This window comes from Pseudorasbora parva, chromosome 6, assembly GCF_024679245.1.
Source record: "Pseudorasbora parva isolate DD20220531a chromosome 6, ASM2467924v1, whole genome shotgun sequence".
NCBI lineage: Eukaryota > Metazoa > Chordata > Actinopteri > Cypriniformes > Gobionidae > Pseudorasbora > Pseudorasbora parva.
In genome coordinates, this window is record NC_090177.1 from 4,337,483 (window position 1) to 4,359,982 (window position 22,500).

The following is a 22,500-nucleotide window of genomic DNA, read 5'->3' on the forward strand; positions in this document are numbered from 1 at the left end:
TTGATCTCTCCGTACAGCGTCCGTGGGAAGGCCAAACAAAGGTGATTTGACTCCGGGATGAAAATAACAGCGTTTCAATGGCATGACGACAAACACACTCTACAAAAACAACGCTTCATATTCTCGACCTGCGAGAGCAAAAGGACCACGCCCCCTATTTTGCGTGTTCTTGTGGGCGGAGTCAACAAACGGCTCTAGTGACGTCATCACAGCAGGAAGTGCAGCGGTGTAGTCCAAACCGGCCGCTCGCTGTAGGCTTTGAAAGGGAACTTCTGTTAAATAAAATATCTCGCTTGGCATTGAACTTTGAGCTTTATAATTTTACAGATATTATTTATGCTCTAACGGCAACATTACACACTAACTAAAGTTTGAAAGATATCGCAAAGAATGGGACCTTTAAAAGTGTGTAATGTTACGTTGAATATCATTTAGCGCTACGAGACTTCAGATCTTGAAATTAAACACAATGAAACAAGAGCGTTCAAACTGTGAACAGACAAGTATATTCTATGACAACGATTGTTTTAGTAACTCAGTATGTATTTTAGAAGTTTAAATGGTGTAATATTTGAGAATTTGATAATGTAGATTTATTAATTTCAAGATTAATCTCTGGTGTCGTGCACTTGCCGCTAGAGCCCGCCCACTGGCTGTTCTGATTGGCTGTGGTTTTTGATTGATTTGTTGCATCTCGCATCTGGTGTGGACAGATTTGCTTCCGCTGGAATCGTATCGCGTGTAGTTAGGACACAGTGTTAAACAGGACAATATTGCAACAGAATCTGATTTGGCTGTACAGTCGTACTGGAGAAAACAGTGATGTCATCAGCTTATTTTCATTTATCATAGAGCGACAATGTTGGCAGATCAGTATTATAGTTTAAGAATTAAATAAGACCTTAATAATTAGTTAATGAATAACTTGGATCATAATTTTAGTGTCACATCACATCACAAACAGAGTCTGTTACAAACTCTGACACCTTTTTTTAGTGGTTTATAAGGAGTTTTTTATAAAACTCTTACCGGGGTAATTCTGGAACGTGACCCTGTCGCCTGGCTGAGCCGCTGGGGGCGGAGTCAACGGCTCCATCCTCTCTTGATTGACAGCGCAGAGGAGGCGGGCCTGAGACTGGACACCTCGAACCTTCACTGGCCGCACGTTACACAACAACACCACCAGACAGCCCACCAGCTGCACACACACACACACACATTTTTGTGAATTATGGGGACTTACCATTGCCGTAATGGTTTTTATACTGTACAAACCGTATTTTCTATACCCCTACACTGCCCCTGCCCCTAAACCTACCCATCACACACACACACACACACACACACACACACACACACACACACACACACACACACACACACACACAGCCCCTAAACCTACCCATCACACACACACACACACACACACACACACACACACACACACACACACACACACACACACACACACACTCACACACACACCCTCACACATACACATACACATACACATACACATACACATACACATACACATACACATACACATACACATACACATACACATACACATACACATACACACACACAGTACATATTGACTCTTGTAGGGGGTCCATACATTGATCAAAAGTGACATTTATAATGTTACAAAAAATTCTGTTTCAAATAAATGCTGTTCTTTCGAACTTTCTGTTCATCAAATAATCCTGGAAAAATAAAATGTATCAGTTTCCACAAAAATATGAACTCTTTTCTTCACTGATAATCATCATAACAGTGTGTTGATGATCAGATCCTCATCTGAGAGTGATTAGTGAAGGATCATGTGACTCTGAAGATTGGAGTAATGATGATAAATACAGCTTTGATCTCAGGAATAAATCACACTTTACTGTATATTCACACAGAGAACAGCTGATCTACATTAGAATAATATTTCACTCTTTTTTATCAAATAAATGCAGCCTCTGTGTGAATAAAATGCTTTAAAAAATAAATAAAACTAAATTTCTCCATGTTTTAATAGTTAACATATATTTTATAAAAAAATAAACAAATGGACAAAACAACAGAAAATATATTGCACATATATATATATATATATATATATATTCATATCTTAATATTTTTTATATTTTGACATATTTTAGTCCTTTATTTTTCCTAGTGTTGTTGGCAGTTTTTTAATACTTTAAGATCAAAATGTATAATACTGTCCGAAGTATATGTAAAAATAATAATACAATACAATTTTAAACAACAAAATCTGCAAGATTGTTTTCTGCATGGGATTTTAATAAATCCCACGAAATCTATCTGTATATACTCCATATATATAAGTGATATATGAGGAGATATATATATACACTCACCTAAAGGATTATTAGGAACACCTGTTCAATTTCTCATTAATGTAATTATCTAATCAACCAATCACATGGCAGTTGCTTCAATGCATTTAGGGGTGTGGTCCTGGTCAAGACAATCTCCTGAACTCCAAACTGAATGTCAGAATGGGAAAGAAAGGTGATTTGAGCGTGGCATGGTTGTTGGTGCCAGACGGGCCGGTCTGAGTATTTCACAATCTGCTCAGTTTCTGGGATTTTCACACACAACCATTTCTAGGGTTTACAAAGAATGGTGTGAAAAGGGAACAACATCCAGTATGCGGCAGTCCTGTGGGAGAAAATGCCTTGTTGATGCTCGAGGTCAGAGGAGAATGGGCCGACTGATTCAAGCTGATAGAAGAGCAACTTTGACTGAAATAACCACTCGTTACAACCGAGGTATGCAGCAAAGCATTTGTGAAGCCACAACGCACACAACCTTGAGGCGGATGGGCTACAACAGCAGAAGAACCCACCGGGTACCACTCATCTCCACTACAAATAGGAAAAAGAGGCTACAATTTGCACAAGCTCACCAAAATGGGACAGTTGAAGACTGGAAAAATGTTGCCTGGTCTGATGAGTCTCGATTTCTGTTGAGACATTCAGATGGTAGAGTCAGAATTTGGCGTAAACAGAATGAGAACATGGATCCATCATGCCTTGTTCCCACTGTGCAGGCTGGTGGTGGTGGTGTAATGGTGTGGGGGTATTTTCTTGGCACACTTTAGGCCCCTTAGTGCCAGTTGGGCCTCGTTTAAATGCCATGACCTGCCTGATCAATGTTTCTGACCATGTCCATCCCTTTATGACCACCATGTCCCCATCCTCTGATGGCTAGTTCCAGCAGGATAATGCACCATGTCACAAAGCTCCAATCATTTCAAATTGGTTTCTTGAACATGACAATGAGTTGACTGTACTAAAATGGCCACCACAGTCACCAGATCTCAACCCAATAGAGCATCTTTGGGATGTGGTGGAATGAGAGCTTCGTGCCCTGGATGTGCATCCCACAAATCTCCATCAACTGCAAGATGCTCTCCTATCAACATGGGCCAACATTTCTAAAGAATGCTTTCAGCACCTTGTTGAATCAATGCCACGTAGAATTAAGGCAGTTCTGAAGGTGAAAGGGGGTCAAACACAGTATTAGTGTGGTGCTCCTAATAATGCTTTAGGTGAGTGTATACACAACACAAGCTATATGTTTATTGTCAGATGCATATTAATAAGTTGGTGGTGTTTTGGACCTGTTCTGGAGGCCTGTGATTGGTCAGTCCGCTGACCACGGTTCTGGGGGCGGGTTCTCCGAGCTCAACCTCCTGCACAAACAATGACTCCGAATCCGGATGCTTCCGAACGTCCAGAATACGAGCGACCCGCAGGTCCAAACGGGACACGTCGGGTCTCTGCTCTCGCATCAGAACAGACTCAGAAGACTTCGCTGCGTCCGCACCTGCTCCTGAGACACACCCACACACACGTTTGTTTTTCTGAAATGTGGCGACATTCCATAGACGCAATGGTTTTAAAAACGTACAAACCGTATTTTCTACCCCCCTACACTGCCCCTAAACCTACCCATCACACACACACACACACACACACACACACACACACACACACACACACACACACACACACACACACACACACACACACGTCATACCCATGGCATTATACACATTTGTGTCCTGAAATTTCACAACCCCAAAGTGCACACACACACACACACACACACACCTCTAAATGAACAGAATGAATCGACACAATCCACAATCAGTTCAATACATATGCAAATTAATGTCAGCTAAAACACAACATGAACAAGTGCTGCCACAGTTTACTCAGATATCCATCAACGTTATAAATATAATGCCGAACTTCCTCTAATGTGCTGCTTTAGGATTAATAAACACGAGCCGGTATTTATGAATAATCCTCATTTATTGATATTAATCTGAGTATTGAGTGCTCTGTGTGTCTATGGTGGCTGTTTGGACGTTTTAAGTATTTGGCAGACTTTCTATGGAAACTTGTTTATGCAATGTAATACAAAATAACATCTCACACTGCAAAAAAAAACACTTTTCTTCCTCAGTATTTTTGTCTTGTTTCTAGTCCAAACATCTAAACATTCTTAAAACAAGAAGTATTTACTAGACAAGCAAAAGTAATTGTCTTGTTTTGGGGAAAAATAACTCAAAATGAAGAGAGTTTTTGCTTAAAATAAGATCAATAATCTGCCCATCGGGTGAGAAAAATAATCTTAATTCAAACAGAAAATTTACCACACTTTTACTCACCCCATTGGCACATTATTGATCTTATTTTAAGCAAAAACTCTCTTCATTTTGAGTTATTTTTCCCAAAACAAGACAATTACTTTTGCTTGTCTAGTAAATACTTCTTGTTTTAAGAATTTTTAGATGTTTGGACTAGAAACAAGACAAAAATACTAAGTAAAAATATCATTTTTTTGCAGTGTGCAACTTGAATTTTGCTTGTTGACCAAAGAACATAAAGTTGAATGGATCTCACCTCTCCTGTCTCTCCTGCGTCTCCCCTCCGGACGAGTGTGTGTGCTGCTCGGCTCAGACCGGGACAATGGTGTGTGTGTTGGGGATGAAGGGGCTGTTTCCCCCAAAAGGGCCGCTTTAGAAGCGACTGATGCCGCCAGAACACGCTCCTGGTGAAGCTTTACTGAAACACACACACACACACACACATACGTTTGTTTTTGTGACATATGGGGACTCTCCATAGGCGTAATGGTTTTTATACTGTACAAACCGTATTTTCTATCCCCTTACACTGCCCCTAAACCTACAGCAAAATCCTCAGTGTTAAATGAACACTGCTGGTGTTTATATGAGTCCACACTCAGAGTGTTAAAAGGTTACACCGAATCAGTGTTGAAGTTAATGAGATAATTAAGTGATGATTGAGCATTAATGATGAACACCTGCTGTTAATAAGCTGTTACCTGATGATGACAAGCAGAATCACTAAAGGAAAGAGAAACACAAGTGCTGCGTCCCAATTCGCCTACTTATACTACGTCCTAAAAGTATGTACTCTTTTTGTGAAGAAAAAGTATATACTTTTGAGTGTGTAGCAGAAAAGTATGCAAGCTTCGGGACATACTACTTCGCCATCTTTAACGGACTCTGTCGCTTAGTTACGTGCATCCCGTCACCGTTTATCTGCCCTGTCAATCATCGTCAGATTCGTCACAGTTCAAATCCTCAACATTCAGTTTAATCTCCTACCGTATCGGAGAGAAATGTAGCCGCTCGTTGATCTGCCATTTGTGGGTCTTTAATGCAGAGACTCTCCTCATGTATTTACAGTTTAAATATAATGATGCATTTAAAAGTTAATGGCCAAACGTGTCATTTCAAAAGTTCTCAATGCTGCTGCGGGTGAAATATAATGTGACAACACTGAATAAATATATTTTTGTCAGGTTAAATATTGATAGTTGGTCACTCAAACCCCTTTATCTAAACTTCTCTACTTAACCGTCGAACTCGCACATCCGTCATGTTTGTAGTTTTTTAACGCTTTTTATCCGCGTTTGTAGTTCTAATCGAATCCTCGGCCAACTCGCAATGGGTTGTGGGCAATATCAGCCGTTAGAGTGCCCATCGATCCATACTGTGAATTCGGACCGGAAATAGTAAACCATCCGGGAATCTTTGGAATACTCTTTTCAACATACTACGATTTGGGACATACTAATTCTATTTTCGAATACTATTTAGGATGGATAGTATGCGAATTGGGACGCAGGGAAGGACTACAACTGACTTCAGCCACAGCTTTAGAGGAAATCAACTGAAGATAAAAGAAGACAATAAACCTCTGAAGATCTCAACAGAGGATTAAACCACTCCACAAACAGCATTACCAGCTTCACACATTACTAACCAGACTGACTTTATTTCTGCACTGTAAAAAATTATTCCAAAAATAAGTTACCTGGTTGCCTTACAATTTTGAGTTCATTGGAATTAACATTTTTAGATAATACAATAAATATTTTTGAGAATCTTCAAATATTATTAAAAGATTTTTTTAAGCATATTGGGTAATTGTGTGTGTTTTATTTGTGATGACGCAGTGAAACTTGCCAAATTGTTTTATTTTCATGATTTATCAATTTTTTATGTGATTCAGACACAATAATATTTTGAGTTTCTTTTTATTAAACAAATTTCCTTAATTATATCAACTCAATTTTTTTCTCTCCAATGAACTCAACATTTTAAGGCAACCAGGTTACTTACTTAAGTAACTTTTAAGTTAAATCAACAATATTTTTTTACAGTGTGTTAAACATCTACATAAGCTCTTATTGAGAATTAATAGAGTTCTGTGTTTTTGTTACCAATATGGCGATCAGTGTTTTCTTTAGTTGTTTCTCTGGCTGCTGTATCTGGCTTTGCTACGGCAAGAAAAGCAAGAAAAACACAAGCAGATGCTGTTCGCTGCTTGATGATCAGAATATAATCATTGTGTAGTGACTTAATTAGCCGATCTTATGACTGAGTATGGTCACTGAGGAATTTGCTGTGTACCCATCACACACACACACACACACACACACACACACACACACACACACACACACACACACACACACACACACACACACACACACACACACACACACACACACACACACACACACACACACACAGCCCCTAAACCTACCCCTCACTCACTCACTCACACACACACACACACACACACACACACACACACACACACACACACACACACACACACACACACACACACACACACAGCCCCTAAACCTACCCCTCACTCACTCACTCACTCACACACACACACACACACACACACACACACACACACACACACACACACACACACACACACACACACTGCCCCTAAACCTACCCCTCACTCACTCACTCACACTCACTCACACACACACACACACACACACACACACACACACACACACACACACACACACACACACACACACACACACACACACACACACCCTGCCCCTAAACCTACCCCTCACTCACACACACACTGCCCTTTTGAGAAGTGGGGACATGGGTAATGTCCTCATATTTCACCCTCTCCTGTAATACCTGTGTCATACCCATGGCATTATACACATTTGTGTCCTGATATGTCACAAAAACAAGTACACACACACACACACACCTATCTGCATGTCTTCAGCTGTGTGTCGCACATGATGTTTTGTGTGTGTTTTTAGCACCTGCTTTCCTCCTCTGTGTTTCCTTCAGGTTATTCTTCAGATCGTCGATGTCTTTCTTCAGTTTGGCATTTTCAACCATCAGTTTCTTCTCTTCCCTCACTGACGCCTGCAGCACTACACACACACACACAACCACACACATAATCAATCAAAGCTCGTCAAATACAACAAACATCAAACACAAGAACACCGAGCATAGTAACAACCCAAGAAAAACAATCAAGATAAACAAATAAACACTATAGAAACTAAAAAGACTAACAAACAAAATACAATGTGTATGTGTGAGTGAGTGAGTGAGTGAGTGAGTGAGTGTGTGAGTGAATGAGTGTGTGAGTGACTGAGAGAGTGAGTGTGAGTGAGTGAGTGAGTGAGTGAGTGAGTGAGTGAGTGAGTGAGTGAGTGAGTGAGTGAGTGAGTGAGTGAGTGAGTGACTGAGAGAGTGAGTGTGAGTGAGTGAGTGAGTGAGTGAGTGAGTGAGTGAGTGAGTGTGTGAGTGAGTTAGTGTGTGAGTGAGTGAGTGTGTGAGTGACTGAGAGAGTGAGTGTGAGTGAGTGAGTGAGTGAGTGAGTGAGTGAGTGTGTGTGTGAGTGAGTGAGTGAGTGAGTGAGTGAGTGTGTGAGTGAGTGAGTGTGTGAGTGAGTGAGTGTGTGAGTGAGTGAGTGTGTGAGTGAGTGAGTGAGTGAGTGAGTGAGTGAGTGAGTGAGTGAGTGAGTGAGTGAGTGAGTGTGTGTGTGTCTCACTGGCTTTCTCCTGCAGTAACAGAAGCTGCTGTGTGAAGAACTCCATCATCTTCGCCTCATCCTGAGGATCTGCTCTGGAGGCCGGAGGTCTTTTATCAGTCATCGGCACCTGACACGCAACACACAACCACGCTATCAATTCATTCATAAGTATGTCTGGAACACATGGAGTTCTGGCAGAACGGTGTGTGTGTGTGCGTGTAGCAGCTGTCACTGTCCAGCCACTATAAATACACACACACTTGCTCAAGCCACAATATTAACTCTCTCTCTTCCCATTCCCGTTAACACACAAACACACACATGAGCGAACAGACACGGAACTGAACGCAGAAACTACAGCCACACACTCGTTAACACTTCAGTCACGTCTCGTATCAGAACAAACACACAAACCATGTGCATTATTATTATACGTGCACAAATAAAATTATTAGCGTGGGTGTGTGAGAACAAAAAAACTCCATGCAATTAAATGTTATACAGAACGCTCTTCCAGTAACGTTTTATTAACTGATTGTAAATATGGATATGTATGATAGCCTTTTAGACAAGTCACATTAGCAACACATTGCAATATTGTCATGTTAGTTAGCGTTAATGCATTAACTAATGAGCAGTGTGTATTTATTAATCTTTTTTTAATGTTCAACAACTGTTTATTGTTAGTTCATGTCAGCTCAGATCCATTAAATAATATTAACACCACAACTTTTGATTTAAATAATGCAGAAATTATCATAGCTAAAATCGTTCATGTTAACAATATTATAGCGGTTATGTACATGCTATAATAAATATCTGTCATGTACTATCATATGATTAAAGAACGTAAATACTCACCTGTTTCAGTGGCGGTCAGAAGCAAATGAAAGGACTGGAGTCTCTCTCTCTCTCTCTCTCTCTCTCTCTCTCTCTCTCTCTCTCTCTCTCTCTCTCTCTCTCTCTCTCTCTCTCCACATGTGTGGTATCATATTCTCCTGAGCTGGGCACGTTTGCGTCTCTCTCAGAGGACAGGTGTTCAGGCTGCGTGGTTTTGTGTCAGGGTTGCCAGGTTTTCACAACAAAAAACCTTGTGGAGCCATTGCCTTCCTAGTTAGAAAAAAATACTATAAAAGTCAATGGCTCCAGTTAACTGTTTGGTTACTGACATCCTTCAAAATATCTTCCCTTGAGTTCAGCTGAAGAAAGAAATTCATACAGGTTAGAAACAACTTGAGAGTGAGTAAAGAATGACAGAATTTGCATTTTAAAGTGAACTGTCCCTTTAAAAGCGAGCGGTTCATTCATAAATCCATAAGACAGAACATAACGAGTGCGGCGGTGAGAAGGGGCGGGGCTACAGAAAAACAGAAGTAGAATAAAAGAGTGTAAAAGAGATTATTCCTCCTCCCGGAAAAAAGAGCAGAGTGGGGAAACATGCCGGTTAAATATACTATAAATATTTAATAATAATTAATTCATTTTAAATGTACAATTTTTTTTTTCACTGACCATATCAAATTTAATATTTGGGAAAAGTGTTAACTATTTATTTCAAATGAAATGTCACTTCAGACCTCAGTGAGTTCTGGCAGTTCACATGTTAACCACATGATGTCGCCACAACATCACATTATCGTGGGATTTCCGCCTGGATTTGGCCGACCCAAATTGAAAAGCCTCCAATACACACATACAGTGGTCTAGGTTCAAAATGTTGGTGTCATTTTACAGGAAACCCTTTAAAGTTACATAAAACACTGCTAAAAGTGATAAACATGGAAGTATGGGTTGTCTAAGCTGTAATTACCCCCCCCCCCCCCCCCCCCCCCAAAAAAAAAGTCAGCACTTTTTGATTTTTTTTCATAAATTAATTTTTGAAAGTGTGTAACTCAGGCTAGAGGTTAGATCGGGCTCAAAAAAATCAAGCGTGACGCTACCCGAGCCCGTGCACGTTGTGTGTGTTAAATAACTCATGGAGCTGTGAGTTAAATGCGCATTTTTACACTAGTCCTGACTTGTGCAACTTTGTACCTACACATTTGTTTCTTAGTTGTTGTATTAGTTCTTACTTTGCTAAAAGTATATATAATTTCTGATTACAGCATAGCTTTCTTCCCACCCAATTAGACTAGTAAAGTAGGCTAATGATTAGATGAAGATTAGCCTTACCCGGCCTGAGGATAGTGCCGGGAAATCTCAGCCCGACCTGGCCCGCGGGTCGGCTCCGGTCAGGTTCGGGCTCGGGCTCGGGCAGAGAATCTAAACTCTAACTCAGGCCCTGTGTGCTCTAGGACCCTGCAGACACTTTGGGCTGCTTCCTAAACTCCAGAAAATAGTGGAAAAAAGAAGTTTGTCTGTGTCATGTTGCATGCCAGATTTATTCAAATGGGTCTGAAGTGATGACCCCCCCTCCTCCACCACCACCATATAAAGTGATATAAATGCAATATCTCAGTGTCATTAAATTAATTATACATGCTGGAAGCAGCCCAAAGTGTCTGCAGGGTCCTAGAGCACACAGGGCCTGAGTTACACACTTTCAAAAAATGAATTTATATTAAAAAATCGAAAAGCGCCTGATTTTTTTTTGGGGGGGGGGGGGGGGGGGGGGTTATTACAGCTTACACAACATATACTTACATGTTTATCACTTTTAGCAGTGTTTTATGTAACTTTAAAGGGTTTCCTGTAAAATGACACCAACATTTTGAACCTAGACCACTGTATGTGTGTATGGGAGGCTTTTCAATTGGGTAGGCCAAATCCAGCGGGAATGGCACCAGAGTAATTTAGTGTAAATACATTACTTTGTGTAAAACAAATGCCAAAGTGATGCATATCTCCAGAAAGTAGAGACTCTAAGCTTTCAGATGCGGTCAGAGCTCCTCCACAGACATCTAAAATGGAAAGTTTATACATGACGATGCCATTAGAGGGTCCTCGGTGTTTAAGTGGTTATGGCAAAAACTGAATGACAGCATATAGATTAGCCTTTAAAATCATGAGTCATATATACCCTGCAAAATAATTTTTAAGATTAAGATTTAATGTAGGAGACTCAAACTTATGCCAAATATGCAAGGTAGAGATAGAAACGGTTGAACACTTGTTTTTTTAGTGGTATTTGGTAAATACATTCCTGAGAGAAGCATTGGATGCAACAAGAGATACCTATAAAAAGTCATGGGAAATTATTAAATGTGGTTTGTTAACAGAGGTGGACACAACTTCATTACTTGAGTAACAGTACTACTGGTCAAATATTACTCCGTTACAAGTGAAAGTTGTAAAAACTGATTTTTTCTTGAGTAAAAGTACAGAAGTGTTTGTTTTCAAAAGTACTAAAGTATTAAAAGTAAATTCCTTTTTTACGCCAACGCATTATTTTATTATTGTTGTATAAATGCACATTATGCCATCATGGTTTAAGCCAGTCAGTGACGCTCCATCTGACGTACTAGCATACGACTAACTTAAACTCATTTAAATACTTGTAGAAAAGTTACAAAGCTCTTTATAAAGCTGCTGTCACTTTAAGGCCGAATGCACGGATCCAATACACTGACACACATCTGATATTCTCACACTGTTCACCTTCACTGAAGACAGAATCAACTTCGTTAATGTGAATACTCGACAAAATGAGCATTTGGACATCCGTCTTCTTCCATTTTGCTCTAAACTATAAATCAGTGTTTAATAAATGCTGTGAAATCATTGAACTTCACGAGACTCTACAAGAGTGATTCCTGAAAGGCTTTCTGCAAAAACCCAAACACCTTTTAAAGAAGAAAAAAATCATCCGCTGACTTTCAGAGCTGCGACAGAAACGACTTTCGACTTCGAGGACCTTGATAGAAATGTAGTGGAGTAAAAAGGACGATATTTGTCTTTCAGATGGAGTGAAAACTAATACTCCAGTAAAGTACAGATACTCAAAAGTGTACTTAAGTACAGTACTCGAGTAAATGTGCTGAGTTACTGTCCATCTCTGTTTGTTAATTGAGGATAAAAAGGTATCTTATGTAATAAATAATATGTTGCTCATGTTGAAATTTTAAATACACAAATGTACATTTTTCAAAACTCCTCCACGACTATTGGGTTTTAAAGAGGAATATAATAAAAAATAATGAAAAATCCCAAAGCATTGTATCTGTACTCCTTAATGGAACATTTTGGTTTTATAACTTAGAAAGAAACTCTTCCCCTACATACATATATATATATATATATATATATATATATATATATATATATATATATATATATATATATTTATTTATTTATTTATTTATTTATTTATTTATTTATTTATTTATTTATTTATTTATTTATTTATTTATTTATTGTCTTTAATCTGCTAATTGTAATCTCAGTCCTTGTTTATAATGTCTTTCATTTGTAATTGCCTTTTTGTTGATGTTCAATACATGCACAGTAAAAAAACAACAACACACACACATAGAATAGCGATGAAAACTGAGGCCTATTGTACCGAACTAGGATACGGGATTAAACCGGGATATCTTGGTGGTCCTGGCTCAATTGTCCACTAATGTACAGTTAACTTTAGTTATCGTTTTAGTTCTTGGTGTGCACTCTAAAAAATGCTGGGTAAAAAACAACCCAAGTTGAGTTGAAAATGGACAAACCCAGAAATTGGGTTGTTTGATTGAGTGCATTCACTGGGTTCAAACAACCCCATTTGACAAAAAGCCAAAAACGACACTATAATAACAAACATCCTTATAATGAATCACACACTCGAAAAAATGCTGGGTTAAAAACAACTCAATGTTGGGTCAAATATGGACTTACCCAGAAATTGGGTTGTTTGAATGGGTCTATTTCACTGGGTTCAAACAACCCATTTTTTGGGTTTGTCCATATTTGACCCAACATTGAGTTGTTTTTAACCCAGCATTTTTTAGAGTGTACAACCAGATAGATGCATTATATTTGTTCAGTGCTGCATGTTGGCTGAAGACTTATTAATGAAAGTTAATGCCGAAGAAAAATGTGTGTGTGTGTGTGTGTGTGTGTGTGTGTGTTCAGTATAAAACTAACATGAAGGCGAGCGCTCGTTTGGTTGTAACGCTTCTTCTCGGCCACTAGATGGCGCGCCAATCTCAGCGCTTCCTCGTGATTTGTCTGAGACCAGTTTTGAGAAATCTGATCCTATGCCAGAATTTGAAGTAGCCAAATTTGATCGCTAGTTTGACATGTTCACCTACAGTCGAAGTTCCTGAGGCGCAAACACCAATAGGAGCGATAGGAATAGGAACCAGTGTGACGACAAACCATCACCTGATCCACACACATGATCGTCTTAATTTTATTTCTGTCATTTTCTTTTGTGGAGCCCCTGATGAATAGGAGGATGAGTATGAATATGAATATGAGTATGAACATTAGCGCTAATGTTTGTCTTTGTTCACTGCAGCTCGAGCCCCTGATTAACCCGTGTCACTGTGTGATGAAAGACATGCGCGCGCACGCACCGTTTATGAATCTTGTCATGGTGCGTTGATCTGCTTCATCTCACACACAGTCTGTCCCGCACAGTCTGTTTAAGCACACACACACACTCACTCACACACTAACACAGACACAACACACGCTCACATACACACAATCTCATACCCTCACAAAAACACATATACACTCTCACACACTCACATTCACAAACTCACAAACACACTCACTAACACGGACACAAACACACTCACATACACACAATCCCATACATTCACAAACACACATTGCACTTCCACACAATCACTGCACTCACATCACACTCATACACACACAAACAAAACTCACATGCACATTAACATACACACATGCACTTACGCACACTTTTACATACGAACACACATTCATAAACAAACTTACATACACACACAAACACGCTCATACAAACAAAAACTCACTCACACTATCATACACACACAAACTCACATACACAAACACACACTCATGCACACGCACACACATAAGCACACACACACATACAAACTCATATGCACATGCACAAACACAGACACGGACACAAAACACACTAATGCACATGCACACACAGACAGACACACACACACACACACACAGACACACACACATTCAGTCACTCACACACACACACCCACACACACACACACACACACACTCAGTCACACACATTCAGTCACGCACACACACACACACACACACACACACACACACACACACACACACACACACACACACACACACACAGATATATGTGCAGGTTTTGATGTTTTGGACCGAATCTCTGCTGTGGTTTTGAGTCAGTCAGGTGTGTGTTTGTGTGTGTGTGTGTGTGTGTGTGTGTGTGTGTGTGTGTGTGTGTGTGTGTGTGTGTGTGTGTGTGTGTGTGTGTGTGTGATCATTACGAATAATGCAGAAACATTTCATCAACACAATAACACAACGAACAGAACATGAACAAAAATAGTCATAATTATTATTATTTATTATAAATAAGTAAAAATGACAAGGCCACTGATAATACACATTTACTAAAACTAATTATTACTATTAATAATGATATAAAATATAAAAATATAATCATTAATCAAACCACTGCAACAAACACACTAGCAGTGCCGTTAACCTCACGACACACGGCAGGCCACAGCTCAGCTCACACATCACATCTGGACACAGTCGAGGGAAATATTCCTTCAAATAAAATCATTTTTATGTATGACTTTATGATATTTTTTAAGCACAATTTCCCCCCTAATATTTTACTACTGTAAATATTTAAACATATTTAAATAATGAAAATAATAATAATATATATTTAAATATTATATTTAACTAATAAAAATAATAAAAATATATTTAAATACATGTAAAAATGAAAACAATTATATATTTAAATATTATATTTTAATAATGAAAATAATTATATTATATATTTAAATATATTTAAATACTACAAATTATTATAATATATATTTAAAAAATATATATGCAAATAAGTAAAATAATTATATATTTAAATATTATATTTAAATATATACAGTATATGCCATTAACTTATAAACAAACACAATCTTGTGTGTGTGTGTGTGGGCATGTTTTTGTGAGTGTCACTCTGTCCTGTCTCTATCAGTACAGGCTCCTCGTCGCAGACTAAACTCATCCACTGCGATTTCTCCAAGTTTCCCTCGCCGTCTCTCTGCCTTCAGCACAATCTGACACAAACAACATCAGTCAATAAACTATCATCACAATGCACATAATCAATAATCAGCAGCAGCAGGGCAGACACCTACTAAACGCTATTTACACAGCTTTGGTTTTAAAGGGATAGTTCACCCAAAAATGAGCCTGTGATGTTGATCTGCTGACCCCCTGTACATCCAACATGTAGGTGTGTTTGTTTCTTCAGTCAAACACAGATGAAGATTTTTAACTCAACCGTTGCTGTGTGTCGGTCATATAATGGGGTGAATGGGTAACGAGTCTATGAGAGCAAAACAAACAAACAAAAAAAACATGCTTAGGCAACGTGCACAAAAACCCTGCTGCTCCTGACGACACACTGATGTCTTAAGACACGAACCGATCGGCTTCTGTGAGAAACACAACAGGATTTGTGTTATTATTTTATCTTATATCCCGACGAGTCTCATCAAGTTTTCCCATCGGCTGTGACTTCCGTCTGATGAGGTCAAACGGACGCGATCATAGATGTATACCATATAGATCCTCATTAGTGCCTGCGCGGATCGGTGGAATGAGGATCTATATGGTATACATCTATGATCGCGTCTGTTTGACCTCATCAGACGGAAGTCACAGCCGATGGGAAAACTTGATGAGACTCGTCGGGATATGAGGTTAAATAATAACACAAATCCTGTTGTGTTTCTCACAGAAGCCGATCGGTTCGTGTCTTTAGACATCAGTGTGTCGTCAGGAGCAGCAGGGTTTTTGTGCACGTTGCCTAAGCATGTTTTTTTTGTTTGTTTGTTTTGCTCTCATAGACTCGTTACCCATTCACCCCATTATATGACCGACACACAGCAACGGTTGAGTTAAAAATCTTCATTTGTGTTCGACTGAAGAAACAAACACACCTACATGTTGGATGCACAGGGGGTCAGCAGATCAACATCACAGGCTCATTTTGGGGGGAACTAACCCTTTAATGTATTAAACCTACAAATCAACATATAGAGTCAGGGCGTATTTTGGCCACGCCCACCCCGGGGGAAACAACCCAACGCTCTCCATTGACTTTGTATTGCGTGAGGCGGTCGCCTCGTCATTTCGGACTTATTACAAAAAACAGAACGATGTCTAAAAGCTGATATGTGACGAAGTGTGCAGCAAACAAGACAAAAGTGGACATGGGCAATGAGACGTGAAGCTTCAGCAGAAGAATGGGTCGGTTTGGGGATCCTGACACTCAGTGTGTCTCAGTTTGTCTTCGTGTGCAGTAAACATGCTCTCAAATATCCAGAGGTGGATAAAATACACAACTTCATTACTTGAGTAAAAGTACAGAAGTATTTGTTTTTAAAAGTACTTAAGTATCAAAAATAAATTTCCTTTTTTTATGTCAGTGCATTATTTTATTATTGTTGTATAAATGCACATTATGCCATCATGGTTTAAGCCAGTCAGTGACGCTCCATCTGACGTACTAGCATACGACTAACTTAAACTCATTTAAATACTTGTAGAAAAGTTACAAAGCTCTTTATAAAGCTGCTGTCACTTTAAGGCCGAATGCACGGATCCAATACACTGATACACATCTGATATTCTCACACTGTTCACCTTCACTGAAGACAGAATCAACTTCGTTAATGTGAATACTCGACAAAATGAGCATTTGGACATCCGTCTTCTTCCATTTTGCTCTAAACTATAAATCAGTGTTTAATAAATGCTGTGAAATCATTGAACTTCACGAGACTCTACAAGAGTGATTCCTGAAAGGCTTTCTGCAAAAACCCAAACACCTTTTAAAGAAGAAAAAAATCATCCGCTGACTTTCAGAGCTGCGACAGAAACGACTTTCGACTTCGAGGACCTTGATAGAAATGTAGTGGAGTAAAAAGGACGATATTTGTCTTTCAGATGTAGTGAAGCTAAAGTCATGAGTTTACAGAAAAAATAATACTCGAGTAAATGTGTTTAGTTACTGTCCAGTTTTGCAAATATCCAGAGGTCAGTTTTAGATTATATTTCCTGTCTCTGATGACGTTCTCCTCCAGTGGGCGTAGTTCTCAGTGTAATATAACATGTAGCGCTCGGTCTTATCCACTTTTATGTCTTTAAACGCTCGTTTTTTGGGTCAGCAGCTTATAAACACTTCTGGGGTTTTGGTTCTGTGTTCTTTAGCTTGTTTTCTGCACACCTCGTCACATTTCAGCTTTTAGACATTGTTCGTTTTTTTGTTATAAGTCAGAAATGATAAGGAGGCGCTTCACGCAGTAGAAAGTCAATGGAGTCGGTTGGTCTGTTTTCCCCCTCGGTGGGCGTGGCTTTCAGATTATGACGCGTGTCGCTCTGTCTCTATGATCATGCTTACATCAACAAGGCCCCGCCCCCCAACTGTAATGTGGGCGTGTCTCCAGCCGTGTCCTCCAGTCCTGGTCCAGATGGACGGGCTGTGACTCCGCCCCTTTCTGACAAACACTTGCAGAGAGCCGATGTGGTGTCCATGGAGACGGTGTCTAAATCCCAGACAGAGGTCGCCGCCCTGCCACGGCTTTGTGGGCGTGGCCAGTGGCACACTAAGCCGCGCCCCTTTGACACTTCGTCTGTTCGTAGCCTCTGGCACTGACAGGTACCGCCCACCTGAGAGTGATTGACAGGTAAGAAAGCTTCTTGTCATTTTTGTGTTGTAGTTAGCAGGTTTATGATTCGATAACTCTGATGTGTTTTACCAGCGGGATCATCTTTGAGGTCCCATTTCAGATCTCCTTCTGAGTCCTTCATCCAAAAACACAAACCCTCATCAAATGAGCAGGTCACGACACCAGCCGCTGAAACACACACACACACGTTTGGTTTTGTGAAATGTGGGGACATTCCATAGGCGCAATGGTTTTTATACTGTACAAACGGTATTTTCAACTCCTTTACACTGCCCCTGCCCCTAAACCTACCCATCACACACACACACACACCAGTAAGATTCACTGGTTTTTTCTCGTCTGTTGGCACAGTATTGTGAATCGTACCTGGATCCTCTCGCACGTACTCCGCTGTGTTTCCTAACTCGATGTCAAAGTCCCAGTCAAAAAGATTGTTCTCGTAACGTGGAACTAAAAGAGACGAAGAGACCAATCAGAACTGATCTAATGAAGTAACAGACACTCAGTTATTATATTATTATTTTTAAAGAATCTTTAACTTCATTGGAATGGTACAAAAAAAATGGTAATGGTCACTCACACGTTCACACCCACACACACACACACACACACACCCTGCCCCTAAACCTACCCCTCACTCACACACACACACACACACACACACACACCCTGCCCCTAAACCTACTCCTCACTCACACACACACACACACACACACACACACACACACACACACACACACACACACACACACACACACACACACACACACACACACATATACACTCACACATACACTCACACGCACACACACACACATATACACCCACACGCACACACACACACACATATACACTCACACACACACACACACACACACACACACAAATTCACACACAAACTCACGCATACACACGCTCACACAAACAAGCTCACACACACATTTACACTCACATGCAAACTCTCACTCACACACCCAGTCACACACACTCACTCACACACTTGTGTACACACTCACACATGCTCTCTCTATCTCTCTTTTACACACACACACACACACACACACACACACACACACACACACACACACACACACACACACACACACACACACACACACACTCACACTGCCACACACACTCACTCACTCACACACTCGAGTACACACACAAACTCTCACACACAAACACAAACTCTCTCTCACACACACACACACACACACACACACACACACACACACACACACACACACACACACACACACACACACACACACACACACACACACACACACACACACACAATCACACACACAGTCACACACACTCAATCACACACACACACACACACACACAAAATCAAGGTCCTGAAAAAACACACTTGTGCTCCTCGCATCTAAAAGAGCACATTGTAAACGAATGGAGAATGAGTTTAGGGTTTAGATTTATGCCTCACAGCTCCACAGATTTTATATTTCATATAAAAACTAAAAATACTAATATTTGTCCATAACAATAATTGTTTTACCTCAGCAATAATCTGCCAAGCGTCACCAAAACATTCAGATGTATGACAGTTAAACTGGAAAGTGAATTTCCAAGTCTAATAAATTGATTATAAACTGCTGCATAAATATTATTCAGTACCATAAAATCCCCTAAAAATACAAAATATGAAAGGGTTAGTTGACCCAAAAATGAAATGTCTGTCATTAACTCCTCCCCCTAATGTCGTTCCACACCCGTAAGACCTCCGTTCAACTTCACACACAGTTTAAGATATTTTATATTTAGTCCGAGAGCGTATGCAAGTGTATGCACACTATACTGTCCATGTCCAGAAAGGGAATAAAAACATCATCACAGTAGTCCATATGAGACATCAGTGGGTTAATTAGAGTCTCTTGAAGCATCAGAAATACATTTGGGTCCAAAAATAACAAAAACTACGACTTTATTCAGCATTGGCTTCTCTTCCGCGTTTGTTTTCAATTAGGCCTGTCCGATATTGAAGAAAAATGCGATATGCAATATCTTGTTAAATAATGCGATATTCGATATGCGATAGGATATTGCTATTAGTGTGTAAAATCTATTTAAATTATATAAAAAATATTATTTAAAAATGAGAATGAAACCATTTTTGTGTCACATTCTTTCTGGGAAAAGAAAGCATCTCTACAACTTCTGAAAGTGACCAGCAGCGTTGTTCACTTTTCAGTGTGTGTGTGTGTGTGTTTGTGTGTGTGTGTGTGTGTGTGTGTGTGTGTGTGTGTGTGTGTGTCAGACAGCGTAAGACTGCAAGTTGTTTTTCACAAATTATTGTGTTTAATAACTCTTTTTAACATCAAGTCCCAAAAGTAACAGTCGTGTGCCCAGTCTATTCTCTGCTATACGCATCGACCTAACAAACACACTTTTCACAATGCTGAAGTAGCCTATTATAATCATTCAGATATTGCGTGCTGTTGCGATATGTACATTTGTGATATTTCGATAATTTCGATATATTGCACAGCCCTATAAAGTCATAGTTTTTGTTATTTTTGGACCCAAATGTATTTCTGATGCTTCAAGAGACTCTAATTAACCCACTGATGTCTCATATGGACTACTGTGATGATGTTTTTATTCCCTTTCTGGACATGGACAGTATAGTGTGCATACACTTGCATATACTCTCAGACTAAATATAAAATATCTTAAACTGTGTGTGAAGATGAACGGAGGTCTTACGGGTGAGGAACGACATAAGGGGGAGGAGTTAATGACAGACATTTCATTTTTGGGGGAACTAACCCTTTAAATAAACACATTATTTTCTTACTGTGTACGTCTCCTCTGGGCTTTGCGGTGCTCTCTCGGTGGACGCGGTTGTCCAGAGTCGTCGTGGTTGGACTCGTGGTTGTTGTTGTTAGCGTTGTTGTAGTTGTGGATTCCGTTGTTGTCATGGCAACAGTAGGTGGTGTTACTTTTGCATCAGCATCGCTTGTTGGAACTGCGGTTGCCGTGGTGACGGTGGGAATTGCTGTGGTTGTTGTAGTTGTAGATTCCGCCGTTGTCATGGCAACAGTAGTTGGTGTTACTTTTGTATCAGCTTTGCTTGTTGGAACTGTGGTTGCCGTGGTGACAGTGGTGGTGGGAATTGCTGTGGTTGTTGTAGTTGTGGATTCCATTGTTGTCATGGCAATAGTAGTTGGTGTTACTTTTGTATCAGCATCGCTTGGTGGAACTGTGGTTGCCGTGGTGACGGTGGTGGTGATGGTGGGAATTGCTGTGGTTGTTGTAGTTGTGGATTCCGCCGTTGTCATGGCAACAGTAGTTGGTGTCACTTTTGTATCAGAAATGGTGGTTGCCATGCTAAAGATTGCTGTTGTTGTGTTTTTTTCTTTGGTGGTTGTCATGGGAGTTGTTGCCGTGTAGATGCTGGTGGGACTGGCTGTGACTTTCGCTGGTCTTGCAGGTTCAATAGTGACTTTAACAACAGCTAAAAAACACACACAGCGTCACTTAAACACACTCATACAGAAAATACCATCATGGTGAATTATTGTGAGATCACACTCACTCACATTTGCAGTCGTAACCCTTCCCGTTCGCACTCGGTGCACATCTGCATTTCTTGTGTCCTGGCTTGTCATGGCAAAAAGAGGAGAGCTTCTTATCTGTAAAAGCACACGTTTAGAGTCGGAAGCAGCTAATGCAGTAGATTGAGTTTTCCTCTGAACACACACCTGCGCACTGATATTTCCCACCGATGTGCATTAGCTCAAAGCCTTCATGGCATCTGCAGACGAAGCTGCCGAACGTGTTCACACACTTACGAGACCTCGCACACTTGGCTTGACCCGTCACACACTCGTCAACGTCTGGGCAGAGCGAATCACAGGCATTTACACTCAAAACAGAGAGATTTATGACAGAAACACACAAAATAATGTCCTGTGCATATCCCAGAAATTAAAGAATACATTGAGAGTAATTTGAAAGTAATTTCTAATTTTTATCTTTTGATTTTTGAGTCTACAATTACAGTAAAATGTAAAGAGTAAGTGAATAATGATATTACATTTCTAATTATATTTAGATTTTTTGGGCGTAAAATTACAGTAAAAATTATAGAGTAAATGAATAATGATATTAAATTTCTAATTTTTATATTTCGATTTTGGGGTAAAAATTATAGTAAAAAATATAGAATAAATTAATTAAAAAGTATATTTCAATTCTTTTTATATTTATATTTT

The 22,500-nt window shown here is 39.7% G+C and overlaps 2 protein-coding genes across 4 annotated transcripts in view; both read right to left on the reverse strand.

Annotated features, from left to right (window-relative positions):
- The window catches only part of aimp1b (aminoacyl tRNA synthetase complex interacting multifunctional protein 1b), an 11,969-nt gene extending 2,675 nt beyond the window's left edge, over nucleotides 1-9,294 (reverse strand). Inside the window, exons 1-6 of one of the 2 annotated variants that reach the window (XM_067447135.1) lie at nucleotides 9,249-9,294; nucleotides 8,406-8,514; nucleotides 7,663-7,776; nucleotides 4,935-5,096; nucleotides 3,644-3,855; nucleotides 1,030-1,198 (exon numbers count right to left, since the gene is read on the reverse strand). In XM_067447135.1, coding sequence (XP_067303236.1) covers nucleotides 1,030-1,198; nucleotides 3,644-3,855; nucleotides 4,935-5,096; nucleotides 7,663-7,776; nucleotides 8,406-8,508 — 760 coding nt within the window. In that variant the 5' untranslated portion in view covers nucleotides 8,509-8,514; nucleotides 9,249-9,294. Of the gene's footprint in view, nucleotides 1-1,029; nucleotides 1,199-3,643; nucleotides 3,856-4,934; nucleotides 5,097-7,662; nucleotides 7,777-8,405; nucleotides 8,531-9,248 lie in introns of those variants that run through there. The other variant, XM_067447136.1, reaches the window with a different exon arrangement.
- Nucleotides 9,295-15,478: 6,184 nt separating this feature from the next.
- LOC137078283 (nephronectin) overlaps nucleotides 15,479-22,500 on the reverse strand; it is a 26,921-nt gene continuing 19,899 nt past the window's right edge. For both annotated transcript variants that reach the window (XM_067445450.1, XM_067445449.1), the window contains 7 exons: nucleotides 21,988-22,122; nucleotides 21,826-21,918; nucleotides 21,081-21,740; nucleotides 18,623-18,706; nucleotides 18,326-18,424; nucleotides 17,968-18,236; nucleotides 15,479-15,616 (listed from right to left, as the gene is read on the reverse strand). In XM_067445450.1, coding sequence (XP_067301551.1) covers nucleotides 15,512-15,616; nucleotides 17,968-18,236; nucleotides 18,326-18,424; nucleotides 18,623-18,706; nucleotides 21,081-21,740; nucleotides 21,826-21,918; nucleotides 21,988-22,122 — 1,445 coding nt within the window. In that variant the 3' untranslated portion in view covers nucleotides 15,479-15,511. The remainder of the gene's footprint in view (nucleotides 15,617-17,967; nucleotides 18,237-18,325; nucleotides 18,425-18,622; nucleotides 18,707-21,080; nucleotides 21,741-21,825; nucleotides 21,919-21,987; nucleotides 22,123-22,500) is intronic.